General features: G+C 45.4%; 1 protein-coding gene and 1 long non-coding RNA gene across 2 annotated transcripts in view; one reads left to right on the forward strand and one right to left on the reverse strand.

Annotated features, from left to right (window-relative positions):
• Nucleotides 1-15,939, forward strand: part of LOC141083347 (uncharacterized) — a 128,795-nt gene that overhangs the window by 67,383 nt on the left and 45,473 nt on the right. The window lies entirely within an intron of this gene.
• LOC141083342 (E3 ubiquitin/ISG15 ligase TRIM25-like) lies at nucleotides 939-2,816 on the reverse strand. Its single transcript, XM_073567554.1, has one exon. The coding sequence runs from the start codon at nucleotides 2,814-2,816 to the stop codon at nucleotides 1,218-1,220; it is 1,599 nt and encodes a 532-aa protein (XP_073423655.1). The 3' UTR covers nucleotides 939-1,217.

The following is a 15,939-nucleotide window of genomic DNA, read 5'->3' on the forward strand; positions in this document are numbered from 1 at the left end:
ACTATAAACTCTCCTGAATGAGAAGCTAGGGCCCACCGGAAGATTCTCTGGTGCTTCGGAGGGCCAGTCCAAGCCTATGTGCTGTTTCAGCACTGTTCGCCATTTACATCTTGCACCATTTCATCCCCGGGATCTTTATCCATTTTATCCATGAGCTCATTTAGCCCGATCTTATTATATTTTCCTGTACAATGAGAGATCAAAACACTCATCTTGCAATGAATACTGTAGATCACTAATGAGTCCATTCAATATTGGATGAGACACATCAGTAAAGCCCCTCATTTTAAGAATTAAATTACCATTAAATAATGGTAATTGATGAAAATCGTAGTTTTATATTCATTTATTATTTTCTTTTCACAAGTCATCTTTTTATATTTAAAAATGTGCTGACATAATCCCTTTAAACACCTACCGAACAACTAATAAACTAGGCTAAGGCTGAGTGCACACAGGCTTTTTTGCCCTGCGGATTTTTCCGTGCAGAATTGAAGAAATCCGCAGGTCAAATTACCTGCATTTTTTCCTGCGGATTTCTTCCATTTTTAATGCATTTTTCTTGTGGTTTTTGTGCGGTTTTCCACTGTGGATTACCCCCTGCGGATTTGGAGACAGGGGAGGTGGAAAACCGCACAAAAGAAGTAACATGCTGCGGATTTTGTACCGCAGGAAAACCGCGCGGAAAAATCCGCAGCATCTGCACAGCGGGTTTTTTTTACATTGAATAACATGCTACTGTACATCACAATGCGGATATGCAGCGTTTCTGCGTGGAAAAATCCGCTGCGGACCCGCTGGAAATCCGCACCGTGTGCACCTGGCCTTAAACCTTATTTGTAAAAATGTGTCATTAGACCACAAAATAAATGTTAAAAAAAGTAACACTTAAAAGATAAATAATGAATTAAAGGGGTTTAATATAAGAAAATGCCAAATCCAATCAAAGTGTTTAATACCTGGGAATAAAATCCAGGACACTCAGCAGAATTATCCACAATGACACACAGGGATATTACCAGCCTCACCAGATTCTATCCCCCAATATACAGAAATATCTACAGAGTGATCATCAGAAACCTTAAACACATGTGATCTAGTGATTCTGTAGAGATCATCGTCTGTATCTCCATCTTCTAATTCATCCCATTAACCAAATGATTCAACAATCATAAACTTAGTTTCATTCCCCAGTATACGGACAGATTGTTTTTATATCATAATGGTTTCTTCCAGTTGATGTTTCCTCTTAAAATCTTTATAGAACAGTGCCAGACATATAACGCAGCATGAAGGGGCTCGGAGAAGGTGGCAGTGAAGGTGTGTAAGTGTCTGATGGGGTCACACAGCTCATAAAAGGACAACTGCCCGGCCTCATAATCCAGACATATCCTGACTCTATCACTGGAGATCTGGTGAGGTAACCAAACCTGTCTACTGTCATGTATCACTGAATACTGATTATTATATCTCCCCAAACACCAGGACTTGTTATTACATCCAATCAGTGACTGATCTCCCCTCCTGTCCATACTGGGATAACACATCCCCACCATCCAATCCCCTGATCTACTGATCTCCACATCCCAGTAATGTCGTCCTGAGGTAAATCCCCTCCTGCTCATCACCTGATTATACTGGAATCTCTCTGCTGTTTCTGGACGTTTCTGCTCCTCTTCTGTCCCGGCCGCAGTTTTCAGGTCGTCTGATATAAGGAGATTATTAGCAGCTGTGGTTACATCCAGTAATATGTCTGCAGGATCCCCCACATAGATCCCGCTCCTTATACCTGATATTACGTCACATAATGTGTGTAATGTGTGTGAGATCACAGCCACATCCAGGTCATCTCCATCATGGGGCTGTTTATCATGTCCCCCTGTGTCCTCATCATCTCCCTCCTCCTCAGGATCACACAAGTCACCGGTGTCTGGTTCCTGTAGGACAGTCAGTGGATCCGTCATGTTACACAGCTCCTCAATGTGTCTCATCTTCCTGGACAGCTCGTCCTTCTTTATTTCCAGCTGACGGATCAGAGCAGACAGTGACAGTGACTCTTCCTTTTCCTGCCTGGAGATCTCACTCAGAACCCTCTTCTCCAGGTCGTCCACCCGTCTCCTGATGTCTGTACACAGGGCAGTGACTCTCTCGGCTTCTCCAGCTGCTTTTTCTTGAGCTTTTCTCCTCTGTTCCTCCAGACTCCGGACTCTTTCCTCAGTCTCTTCTCTCTTTGTGGTCAGTATCTGGAGAACATTTCTCAGTTTCTTATTCCTCTTTTCTGAGGCTTCATCCAGCATCTCCACCCGGTGTCCCCGATGTTCTCCTGCTGAACAATAGACACAGATAGAAGCAGCGTCCTCAGTGCAGTAATATTCCAGGATCTTCTTATGGACAGAACATTTCCTTTTCTCCAGAGAAGTGCTGGGATCAGATAAGACGTGTTCTGGTGATTTGCTGTGAGCTCTCAGGTGTTTATCACACAGAGAAGCCTCACAGTGTAGACAGGATCTAACAGCAGGTTCCGGAGAGTCCACACAGTAAGTGCAGCAGATCCCGATTTCGGTCCTTGTTGGTTGAGTAAACAGGAAAGTCTCCATTATATTACGTAGAGCTATATTCCTAATCAGTGCCGGCCACTCCTGAAACTCTTCTCTGCATTCAGGACAGGAATAAACTCCAGACCCGTCCTGTGTATCCAGCACACGACCAATACAGACCCGGCAGAAGTTGTGTCCACATCTCAGCATTACAGGATCTGTATAAGTGCTCAGACAGATGGAGCAGTCCAGCTTCTCTCTCAGATCAGAAGACGCCATGGCTGACAGAGGAAGAGAGAAACAAAACTACAATTCTCTGCTTCTCAGAAATCTAACGTTGGGTTTTATATTGGGTCCATAGGGCAGGGCTGAACAGCACAAGATCAGTTACTATCAACCTGACCTGTTTATGGACACTTGTCATGCTTATAATAATGCACCAACATATTGAAGCACTTTACAATTTAGAGGATACATTTAAAAACAATATCAGACATTACAAAGGAATTCATTATTTAACACTTTGAATGAAAAAGCGAGGGCCTGCCTTGCTATCGGGCTTACAATCTCTGAAGAAATAGAACACAAAAAGTCGGGAAGAGGGACAGGCACCTAGGGTGCTACCTTCTGACTCAATTAGGGTGCCTCATTATGGGGGAAAAATGACAGTGTTGAATGCCTGGGGCCACCCGGTACGTTCCTCCGGCCACAGGCATTTAGCACAGTGACTGCAGGGGCATGGGCATAAAGTGGAGTGTGGCGCCCCTGTGGTCTCAGTCACCACAGGGTACTGCACTTCATCCAGAGGTGTGGTACTCTGCTCTTAGGTAAAGAAGGGGCATTGCCAGGACTCACACACTTACACCCAACACTAGTCCCCATCTGGTCAGGGGGGAGTTAAGTAGAGGGTGTAGGTGGAGGAAGTTAGAGGGGAGGAGTCGGAGTGTGGTAAGCAGAGAGCTATGAGACTAGAGGGACAGTCTAGAAGGCGGACTGAAGCTGAGTGCAGCTTGTCCCCAGACTTCAGAAAGAGAAGTGAAGAAGAAAGAGAGAAGGAAAGGCTCCAGTAGTGGAGAGGAAGAAGAGGTCTCAGGGGCATGGATAGTGAGAGATCCATCCGTGGGTCCCGTATTCACTGGCGTGGCCGGTGGAGGGACCAGGTCGCAGTTAGGGGACTGGCCCCAAACTAGCAGAGAAACTAAGGACTCGGCTAGGAAACCGGAGGCGGTAGGCATTGCAGGTGCCACATCCAAACATATTCGCTGAAAAGGCAGACATGATACAGGGGCCTGACCAATGTCACTCGACAAGAACCGAGTCTGCTGGCTCGGGACAATGTGTATGAAGACACAGGGCAGGAGAGGTGGTAGCCAGCGTAGTGAGACGGCCAGGAAAGGAACATCTAAGGGAGCCCTGGCAACACACCCCAAGCTAACTGAGAGCTGTCTGGACCACTGTCCCTGAGGACACAGCACTCCCGGCTGGGGATTGTGTTATGAATGAGTCACCGAAGGAGGAAAAAACAAAAATACAAGCTAAGTCCAGAAAACCGGAGAGGTTGGTAGCTATCGGATTGCAGACCCCTGATCCTATTCACCACAACTAACAGTAGCCGTGGGGGGTTCCTTCGGTGCCCTAGACCCCTCGTTCACAGCCGGAGAACTAAATAAGCCTAAAGAAAGAAAGGGGAAATCTAAACTGCCCTAGAGCAGACCCCAAAGCAATAGACAGCCCCCAACATGTATTGTCGGTGAAAAGCAGATGAAAACACAAACACAGACAGAAAGACAGGTTGAGCAAACGATGGGGCCCAACTAACTATATAGGAAAGGACAGAAAAGATGCTGGCTGCAATCCGCAAAAAACCCTACCAAAAATGTCGGCTGCCTTATATCCACTCAGTGATTCCGGGTGTCCAATCAGGCTCCACCTGTTCAGTTGACAGATTCTTCTCAACCCAATCAATTTCACCACCTCTCCTCACCAGCAGAGGGAGTTCATCAGACACCAACGGTGAAGGGGAAACTGAACTCACAACAGTACCTCCCCCTTGAGGAGGGGTCACCGAACCCTCATCCACGCCACCAGGACGATCAGGATGGGCCCGATGAAAAGCACAAACCAATCTTTTGGCATGAATATCGGATGCAGGGACCCAAGAATTATCCTCCTGGCCATAACCCTTCCATTTAACCAAATACTGGAGTCTCCGTCTAGCCAGGCGAGAATCCAGTATCTTCTCAACCTCATATTCCACATTACCTTCCACCAATACAGGGTCAGGAGGTGCCACCACAGGAACTGCTGGCTCAACAAACCTCTTTAACAGAGACTTATGAAACACGTTATGGATCTTAAATGTAACAGGAAGAGCCAATCGAAAAGAGACAGGATTAAGAAACTCCAAAATCTTGTAAGGTCCAATAAATCTAGGTTTAAACTTTGGAGAAGCCACCTTCATAGAGATATTCTTTGATGACAACCAAACCATATCATCCACCTTAAACTGGGGACCAATGGTCCTATGACGGTTGGAAAACTGTTGGGCCTTTTCCTGGGAGAGAGACAACCTATCCACCACTTGGTCCCAGATCTGGTGCATTCTCTCCACCACAGTGTCAACACCTGGGCAGGCAGAAGACTCCACCTGCCCTGAAGAGAATCGAGGATGAAACCCAAAGTTACAAAAAAAAGGTGACATCAAAGTGGCAGAACTAGCTCTATTATTTAAAGCAAATTCGGCCAAGGGCAAAAATGAAACCCAATCATCCTGATCAGCAGAAATAAAACATCTCAAATACGACTCCAAAGTCTGGTTTGTTCTCTCCGTCTGCCCATTGGTCTGAGGGTGAAACGCAGAGGAGAAGGACAACTGAATTCCCAGCTTGGAACAGAAAGTCCTCCAAAATCTAGAAATAAACTGAACTCCTCTGTCAGATACAATGTTCTCAGGAATCCCGTGCAAGCGAACCACCTGTTGCAAAAACAAGGGCACCAACTCACTAAATAGGAAAGGACAGAAAAGATGCTGGCTGCAATCCGCAAAAAACCCTACCAAAAATGTCCCAACCATCTGATAGGGAAAAATGCCCTGAAGTCGCTAGACTTCAAAATCACTATATCAGCACTCAGGTATATTCTGAAAACAGAGCAAAGAGATAAACTGATCAGAGACAAAAATGGAGCTCAGCCCATCCCAACAAAGGCAGGCTGAACACAAAACACTAAGCAAACAGGCACAATATCATGGAAAAATAAGAGAGCAAAAACTTAGCTTTCAGTAGACAGGACTAACTGGTTGCAAGAGCTCAGAGCAGAAAGGATCACCAGCACCCCTGTAGGGCGTCGGCTGCCTTATATCCACTCAGTGATTCCGGGTGTCCAATCAGGCTCCACCTGTTCAGATGACAGGTTCTTCTCAACCCAATCAATTTCACCACCTCTCCTCACCAGCAGAGGGAGTTCATCAGACACCAACGGTGAAGGGGAAAATTAACTCACAACAGGATTGTACCATTTGAACTGTGAGTAAAACTTGTGAAGACTGCACATTGCTGTGTTATCCAATTTATTGCTGCATCACTTGCCATGCACTACAACCACCATCCTTACCACCATCATTTTACACCATAATCTACCCTGGGGAATAGCTATGCCTGTGGAGAGCTGAACCTGCTTTGCTGCATTAAAGGAAATCTGTCATCTCAATTTGGCGCTGTATGTAAATGAGTTGTTTCTGATCCGATGGGCGGTGTTTTGGCTTCTTCCCTCCACCCCTCCTTGGTCGCTGTACGCCATATTTCAGGTAATTTCCGTAGTTGTCGTCTATTTTACGCGTGCAGGCATTGCAATCTCCAATCGTGCGTGCGCAGTATGCTTTGCCCAACTGCTGGCAAAGCCAAAAAGCATTAGTGCTATGCGAGAAAGAATCGCATAGCAGTTGGACAGATGTTAACCTATGGGGCAGCTCCCATCATCTGTTTCTCTCCTGTATTATACGAGCGGGTGAAATCGCAGCATGCAAAAACCATGTCTCATATCCTGTCGGGTTCTGTAATGATTTTACAGAAGCCTACAATTGAATTATCGGCTATTCTGCTATCTACCTCTGTATGAAATACAAATATATATATGTGTCTCACTGACATATATATACAGTCTATATATATATATAGACTGTATATATGTTTTCACAAATATTTGAGGCTATGGATCCATTATATGTCCATTTTGAAAGCCGACGAGAAAATCTCGCCGTACGGATGCCATACGGATGCTTAGATGCGAGAAAATCGCATTCCTCGCATTGCACACAGATGACATACGGATCATTGTTCAGGGAACATTTCTGCGATTCTTGTCCGTTTAAAACAGACCGTATTTTTGTACGTTGTGTGTGACTCCAGCCTTAGAGGAAGCCAGGCAGTTAGGAGGTGCTTCTGTATCGTATGTCTCCCCTGACATTTGCAAGAAAAACGGTGTGTGTTTTTTTGTGGGAGGAAAGGACATTTTATTGGGGCCTGTCTTTTGATTCCTAAACCAAAAGAGACTCAATTAACCCTTGGGAGTCTGGAGTTTGATAATCAAGGGGTATGTTCGTCTTCAACCTGTAATTCTCAGTTTGTCCTGACAGCAGAGGTGGCGCTAGAGAGCAGGACTGAGAGAATTTCTGTGTTTGTAGACAGTGGAGCTGGAGTCGATATGGTTGATGCTGAGTTTGCTAGAACTCATGGGCTTGTTTGCTCTACCCTAGCTAAGCCCATTCCTATTTATGCCATAGACTCAGCACCACTTGCACAAAGAGCTTTGATGCAGATTGTATATAACATAAGACTGAAGGTTGGATAAGAAAAGGGTCTGATTTTTCTAAATGGTTGGAGGCTGCTCAGCAGGCTTTTTCCTCCCTGAAGAGTTGTTTTGACACTGCACCTATATTCAGTCAACACGATGTTTAACAACCTTTTATCGTGGAAGTGGATGCGTCGGAGGTGGGCATCTCAGGGTCCGTCCCTTGGTAAATGGCATCCATGTGTCTTCTTTTCAAAAAATTATCCTTGACTGAGAGAAATTAGGACATGGGTAATAGGGAACTTTTGGCAATTAAATAGGCATTCGAGTAGTGGCGACATTGGTTGGAGGGGGCAGTCTATCCTATTACTGTTATCACGGACCAAAAAAAACTGTCATATCTTCAATTGGCTAAAGGTCTCAACCTTAGACAAGCTAGGTGGTCCCTGTTCTTTGCTGGATTCAGTTTTGTGGTCACTTTCCATTCAGGAGTTAAAAACAACAAGGCGGATGCTTTGTCCCGGAGCTTCCCTGGTGGTGGTGACCATGAGTACCCTGCCCAATTTTGCAGAAGGGGGTAGTCATCTCGGCCTTATGCCCTGACCTGAAGGGTGAGGTGTTGGAGGCTCAGGGGGACGCCCCTGCCTCCTGCCCTTCAGAGAGGTTATTTGTACCATCTGATTTGTGCCGTAAAGTAATTAGGCAACATCATAACTCTGTACTTGCCTGTCATCCAAGTGGTATCAGCATGCAAGACTGTGGTTCTGGTAGTTGTCGATATGTTCAGTAAAATGGTGCATTTCATCGTTTTACCGGCACTTCCAAATGCAAGGAATCGTGCTCAGGTTTTTGTTAATGAGATTGTGAAGCTTCACGGGGTTCCCTCCGATGAGGTGTCAGCTTGGGGGACCCAATATGTTTCTAGGTTCTGGAAAGCGTTTTGTACTCGACTGGGGATGCAGATGTCCTTTTCCTCTACTTTACATTCTCAGTCGAATGGACAGACCGAGTGCTCTAATCAGGATTTGGAGACTTACCTCAGGTGTTTTGTCTGAGAAAACCAGGATCATTGGGCATCTTTCTTACCGTTGGCCGAGTTTGTTATTAATAATCACCGCCACCATTTCAGAGTAATTTGAAGGTCATGGGAGACATGCACAAACGTATGCCTGACAGAAAGCACTCGCCAGGTCCGGACCTACGTGTGAATTACTTTGTGTGGTTGTCTACCAGGAATATCAAGTTGAAGATCCCTTCCTGGAAACTGGGACCTAGGTCATGGGCGGACATACCACCGATTCAACCGGTGCGACTGCATCGGGGCTCAGAGGCTCAAAGGGGCCCCTGCAGGGTGACTAATGATGAGGGCAATCTGGACGGTTTCTCCGGGCCCGAGGGTCCGGGGGGCCCCTGGCCAGATTGCCCTCATGTGCTGCGGGCAGGAAGCACGAGAGGAGCTGCAAGGATCCGTCCTGCATCCTGCCCGGCGCCAGCGCTTCCTGTCTCTGAGAGCAGCGCCGCTGAATGACGTCATCATTCAGCGGCCGCTGTGCCAGAACGAGGAACCAGCTGGAGGCGGTGATGCTGCGGACAGGTGAGAGGTGCTGTCACTGTGTGTGCGTGTATGTATGTATGTGGATGTGTGTGTGTGTATGTGTGTGTATGTAGTATGTGTGTATGTATGTATGTATGTGTGTGTGTATGTGTGTGTATGCATGTATTTCTGTGTGTAGTATGTGTGTGGATGTGTGTGTGTATATGTATGTATGTGTGGTGTGTATGTAGTATGTGTGTGGATGTGTGTGGATGTATGTATGTGTGTAGGTGGAGAAGGCCATGATGGGGTGATGGGGAGAAGGCCATGATAGGGTGATGGGGAGAATGCCTTGATGGGGTGATGGGGAGTAGGCATTGATGGGAGTGATGGGGAGAAGGCAATGATGGGGTGATGGGGAGAAGGCAATGATGGGGTGATGGGGAGAAGGCAATGATTGGGGTGATGGGGAGACGGCAATGATGGGAGTGATGGCAAGAAGGCAGTGATGAGGAGAAGGCAATGATGGGGGTGATGGGGAGAAGGCTGTGATGGGGTGATGATGAGAAAGTCATGATGGGGTGATGGGGAGAAGGCAATGATGGGAGTGATGGGGAGAATGCAATAATGGGGTGATGGAAAAGGCAATGATGGAGGTGATGGGGAGAAGGCAATGATGGGAGTGATGGAAAGAAGGCAATGATGGGGAGAAGGAAGTGATGGGGAGAAGGCCATGATGGAGTGATGGAGAGAAGGCCATGATGGGGTGATGGGGAGAAGGTCATGATGGGGTGATGGGGAAAATGCAATGATGGGAGTGATGGAAGAAGGCAATGATGGGAATGATGGGGAGAAGGCAATGATGGGGTGATGGAGAAAGCAATGATGGGAGTGATGGGGAGAAGACAATGATGGGGTGATGGGGAGAAGGCAATGATGGGGTGATGGGGAGAAGGCCATGATGGGGTGATGGGGAGAAGGCCATGATGGGGTGATGGGGAGAAGGTCATGATGGGGTGATAGGGAGAATGCAATGATGGGAGTGATGGGAGAAGGCAATGATGGGAATGATGGGGAGAAGGCAATGATGGGGTGATGGAGAAGGCAATGATGGGAGTGATGGGGAGAAGGCAATGATGGGGTGATGGGGAGAAGGCAATGATTGGGGTGATGGGGAGAAGGCAATGATGGGAGAGATGGGAAGAAGGAAATGATGGAGGTGGTGGAATGGGCAATGATGGGAGTGGTGGGGGAGAAAGCAAAGATAGTGGTGGGGGAGAAGGCAATGATGGAGGTGGTGAAGAGGGCAATGATGGGGTGGGGGAGAGTACTCACTAATTCTGTATAACACCATCCTTAGTTACATAGTTTCCTTATGTATAACACTGTCCCTTATTACGCACCATCCTCTTTAGTTATATATGGTGCCGTCCTTTATTATATAGCTTCCTCTGCTGTTATATATAGTGCTGTCTCTTACATAGTGTATTCCTGTGAATTTTGTTATTCACAACGCCCTCTTTTTAGATATAAAATGACTGCTGATCGAGGAGCCGGTGACCAGACTACCAGTCCGTCAGCTCCTCCATTAGAAAGGAAGCTTTCCCATGCTCCATCAGCCATCATTACATTATACAGCTAACAAAACAGGACGGTATGTAATAAAAAACAGGGCTCTATATAATCCAATATGTAAGGGACGGTACTGTACATAACAAGAGAGGGCACTGTGTAAGGGACAGCAAAATACATAATAAAGGAGACTATGTTATATATACACATGTACAGTATGTGTGTGTGGCTATAATATATATACATATATATATTATATATATATATATATATATATATGTAGCTTTGTCGCCATAAAAGGAAGGGGGACCAGACACATTTCTTGCACGGGAACCCCAAGCTGTCAGTGTCCGCCCCTGACCTAGGTTTCTTGGTCCCTATAAAATAACCTCTGTCATTAACCCTGCAGCTTTTCATCTTGAGTTACCCCCGGCTCTTAAAATTCACAATGTATTCCACAGGCCTCTGCTCAAGAAGTATGTTGAGCCTCTTGAGTCCTGTCCCCTGTCTCCACCACCAATCATTGTTGATGGTAATAATTTGGAGTTCCAGATTTTGAAGATTGTTGAGTCTTCAGCATTGTACCCTGCAGTACTTGGTGCACTAGAGGGGTTATAGTCCAGAGGAGAGGATGTAAGTGTCAGCATCATAAGTGAATGCCCCTAGACTAGTTCGTTTGTTCCATGCCATGTCTTTCATCCTGAAAAAACAGGTCCTGAGTGTCTGGAGGACACTCGTAGAAGGAGGGTACTGTCACGGGTGTGTCAGGTGTGACAGACAGTCATCCTGGATCCGGCTGTAGAAGGTCATTGCGTTTAGTTCTACAAGCACCTCTTTGATTTTTGCATCTCTGTTATGGAGTGATATCCGTCTCACTCTAGGACCCAGTGGTTATCTCTACCTTCTGCTGTTAATTAACACACCTTTGCTGAAGGTTTAAATCATCATAGAATCATAGAATCATAGAATCAGAGTTGGAAGGGACCTCCTGGGCCATCTGGTCCAACCCCCTGCTCAAAGCAGGATTCGCTAAATCATCCCAGTCAGATATCTGTCCAGCCTCTGTTTGAAGACTTCCATTGAAGGAGAACTCACCACTTCTCGTGGCAGCTTGTTCCAGTCATTGATCACTCTAACTGTCAAAAAGTTTTTTCTAATATCTAATCTGTGTCTCCTCCCATTCAGTTTCATCCCATTGCTTCTAGTCTTTCCTTGTGCAAATGAGAATAAAGTTGATCCTTCTACAATGTGACAGCCCTTTAGATATTTGTAGACAGCTATTAAGTCTCCTCTCAGTCTTCTCTTTTGCAAACTAAACATTCCCAAATCCTGCAACCTTTCCTCATAAGACAGGGTTTGCAGACCAGTCACCATTCTGGTCGCTCTTTTCTGAACTATATATAATATAGTACATTCAGTTTCTGCAGCAGGGTGCATCCTCTCTCTTTAGTTGTAGTGGGGGTGACTCACCCTGTCTCCTCCCTAGCCAGGGCCTATAACTAGGGTCAGGCAGGGATTAGGTTCCTGTTCGGTGATAGGTGCAGAACCTATTTAGGGACATTTAGGGCAGACAGGGTGTTGTTAGATCTGCATAAGGGTCTGTACTCCCCCCTTCCCTAGTGTTTGAGCTTCCCTCCTGCTTCCCGTTGTTGTGCATCTTCTCCCTTACACAGCGTGACAGCTGGGACCACGAGTGCTGACACCATGGGAACAGCACCGGCACGGGAGATGAGTAAAGGCCTTTTTATTTTATGGAGTCCAAAGATTTAGATGAAGAAGGGGTTGTCCTATTAGTGAACAACCCCTTTAACTTACATTGTGAAAGACACTTGACTACAAATCTCAGAATGAGCATTGTACAATCAATATTCCAATAAAACACAAGTAATAGTAGTTACATACAGTACAAGGTATAGTCTTCTGTATACTACACTATGTAGTGTGATATGGTATATAGTATTATATGTCCAGATGACAATATGGTATTTATTGATCACATTATTCATTGGTAAATCTTTCTGATCAACTGAAATCATAATTATGTCTTTAGGGTCCTTGTTATGAATGAGTCACCGTAGGAGGCAAAAACAGAAATACTAGCTAAGTCCAGAAAACCAGAGAAGTTGGCAGCTATCGGATTGCAGACCCCTGAACCTAACAACAACAACTAGCAGTAGCCGTGGGGGGTTCCTACGGTGCCCTAGACCCCTCGATCACAGCCAGAGAACTACATAGCCTAAAGACAGAAAGGGAAATCTAAACTGCCCCAGAGCAGACCCCAAAGCAATAGGCAGCCCCCAACATATAATGACGGTGAAGCAAGATGAAAAAACACTCACACAGATAGAAAGATAGGCTGAGCAAATGATGGGGCCCAAGCTAACTAAATAGGACAGAATAGAAAAGCTGCTGTCTGCAATCCGCCAAAACCCTCTCAAAAACAAAAGCCAACAGACTGATAGGGAGAAAAGCCCTGAAGACCCTAGGCTTCAAAAAGACTATATCAGTACTCAGGTATTTTCTGAAGACAGAGCAAAAAGGAATTCAGCTCACCCAGCAGGGGAAGGCAGAAATCCAGAAAAACAAGGCAAAAAAAAACCAAAACACAAATGCAAAAAACAGAGCAGAAAACTTAGCTTTTGAGGAGCAGGAATCAGACTCGTCTCCTAGAATCCCTCAGAGAAATCACCCACAAGGCAGAAGGGCGTCGGCTGCCTTATATCCAGTCAGCAATTCCAGTCACCCAGTCATCATCATTCTGCTCAGCTGTTTTGTAATCAGCCTCACTACCTTCCTTCACCAGAAGAGGGAGTTCATCAGACCTCAATGGTGAAGGGGAAAATGAACTCACAACAGGTTCTCTTATTTATTTAATGGCCTTCAGCTAAATCTTGAGCCATGGTGACTTGATGGATGAACGCTCTGTAGGAAGATCGATCCTGCGCAAGCCTAGATTGGTCCACCAGGGTATTCTCCACTGTTATCTTAGGGTCTTTTAGGCCATTTTAATATGGTAATATACACAGCTTGACTGCTGCAACCACCGGCCTTGGCGATCTTGTATAGAATACCACTAAGTCCCGTTATTGATTGCTGCTGTCATTTGGAGTATATGAGACATCATAGGTGTAGCTAGTGTGAAGATAATAACTTGTTCTTCACTCTCAGGTGTTTTAAGGCAAGAAAGCAGAAAGTCAAAAATCATTTCTACTATAACGAAACGTAAGATAAGATGACTAGACACTTGCGCATTTCTGTAAATTATCTGATCCAAAGGAATAGGAGCTAAGAAGTGCTTCCACGAAATGAGTATATTCTTTTCTATGATTTGGGTAATTAATATAGTCATGTATTATTAATTAAAGTTATAGATGATAGGCAGGGTTACCATGTTGACGTTTTATTTATATTGGACAAATTACAGAAAAATCAGTGATATACAATGCACTATATGCCCTATTTTTACAGACTGTCCTGGAACTTCTGGATGGTTGGCAACCCTGATGATAGGATCAAAGCTTTCTGCTGGACCCCTCTGGTTTGCTATAATCCACCAAAATTGCATTATAACGCTCTTCCAGAGCTACAGAAGAGAAGCCTGCCCACTCAGGACTCTGTGTCAGCGTTTCTTCCCAGTGAGCGAACGTCTTCCAATTTGAACCTGTCACTCGCAAGAGGCCTCTTCAGCCTCAACCTAAATTAATGCCTCACGCTGTGACAACAGGTGAAGAGCAGACAAACAGAGGTTACGGCACTGGAACAGGAAGGAGCACAGATTTCATATCAGTACTTGGACAATTTTTATTTTTCCACTTTTGTGTGATTGTATTTTTCTTAAATTTTACTCCTTCACGAACTTGCGATTTTCCGTTTTTGCATTTCCGTTTTTGGCTCCCCTTCTTCCCAAAGTCATAACTTTTTTATTTTCCAATTCAACATGGCCATGTGATGGCTCGTTTCTTACGGGACGAATTGTACTTTTGAATGATACCATTGGTTTTACCATATTTACCATATAGTGTACTGTAAAACAGGAAAAAAATTCCAAGTGCGTTGAAATTGCAAAAAAGTGCAATGCCACAATTGTTTTTTTGTTTTTTGTTTTTTTTTACAATTTTCACAAAATGCTAAAACTGACCTGTCATTATGATTTTCCTGGTCATTACGAGTTTGTAGATACCAAACATGTATAGGTTCTTTTTTATTTAAGTGGTGAAGAAAAAATCCAATTTTTCTAAGAAAAAAAATGGCGCCATTTTCCGAGACCGTAACGTCTCCATTTATCGGAATCTGGGGCTGGGTGAGAGCTTATTTTTTGCGTGCCAAGCTCTTTTATATTTGTTTTCATTTTTTTATATTTTTTAAAGCATTTTTTTTTACTTCCATCATTAGTAACCTGCGATCATACAATGGCTTGTGGTACACGTAGCAGGGCTAGAATAAATCATGATCTCCTATGAACGCCGGCCACTGGCCAGCGTCCATAGGAGATCTGCATTGACAACCACGCGGGTTAGAGGCACATGACAGCTGATCAAATCAGCTGTCATGTGTCGGGAAAGATGGGTCAGCGCCAGAGCCCTCATCAAAGGGGGGGTAGACAACTTTGGATGTACCTATACATCCAAGGTCTTGAAGGGGTTAAGCCATGAAAAATTTGGAAAAATTAAAAAAAAAAATTGTCATAATTTTCTAAAACCTGTAATGCATTTTGTTTTCTGATGTCTGTTTTTCATTGGTTGCCGGTTTATTGAATCTGCTCCTCATAAGACAAAACCCCTGATGAAGCACGTGTGAATTGTGTGTGGCGCCCCTGAGGCTCAGTCGCCACAGAAGTACTTCACCTCATCTCTCTCCTGAGGTGTGGTACCCCACCATCCAGGTAAGGTGGGAACTCCTTTCCACGCTCCAACACCCGCACCCCACACAACAGGGTAGTTCTGCGCAACCACAAGCGGCTCAGTACTTTGAGAGTAGCAGAGCACCTTTGGTGGTTCCCTGCTTGGAACACTGGATGTGCTGGGAGGTGGGTGGAGTTAAATTACATAAAAGAGTGGGAAAGTGTAGGATGACAGGACAGTCTGGGCTCAGGGAGAGCCAGGAAGGGCAGACAGGAGGTCGGCCAGGAAAGCGACCACTCGGTTAGGAGTGGGGGATCCCTGAAAGGGATGGAGGAAGGAGTGCTGCAGCTGCCTCAGTGACCTGAGCCAGCTGGCACGGGAAAGGAGAAAGACGTAGAACTGCAACCTAAGCTTCCATAAGAGAGAGAGAGACAAGTACGGAACGAAGGAGTAGAGAGAACAGAGAGGACGTGGGTTGGAAGAGGAGCACTGCCTATAGGTTCTCAGCGCAAGGCCGGGGCCCGGTCCCCGAGGTTGTATGGACACTTATGGTTCTGCAGCAGACACCGGTGGAGTAGTTGGCTGTAAATGCACTACTCCCAACTAAGACTTGGGGCACAACAGCATCTGTATAGAGAGCCGGGACTCAACACACCACCAGCCCCAG

Source organism: Dendrobates tinctorius, unplaced genomic scaffold (genome assembly GCF_039654945.1).
Source record: "Dendrobates tinctorius isolate UK_male_01 unplaced genomic scaffold, ASM3965494v1 ptg000020l, whole genome shotgun sequence".
NCBI lineage: Eukaryota > Metazoa > Chordata > Amphibia > Anura > Dendrobatidae > Dendrobates > Dendrobates tinctorius.

Coding starts and splice junctions, on each gene's coding strand:
- LOC141083342 (XM_073567554.1), bottom strand. CDS start 2,816: ATGGCGTCTTCTGATCTGAGAGAGAAGCTGGACTGCTCCATCTGTCTG.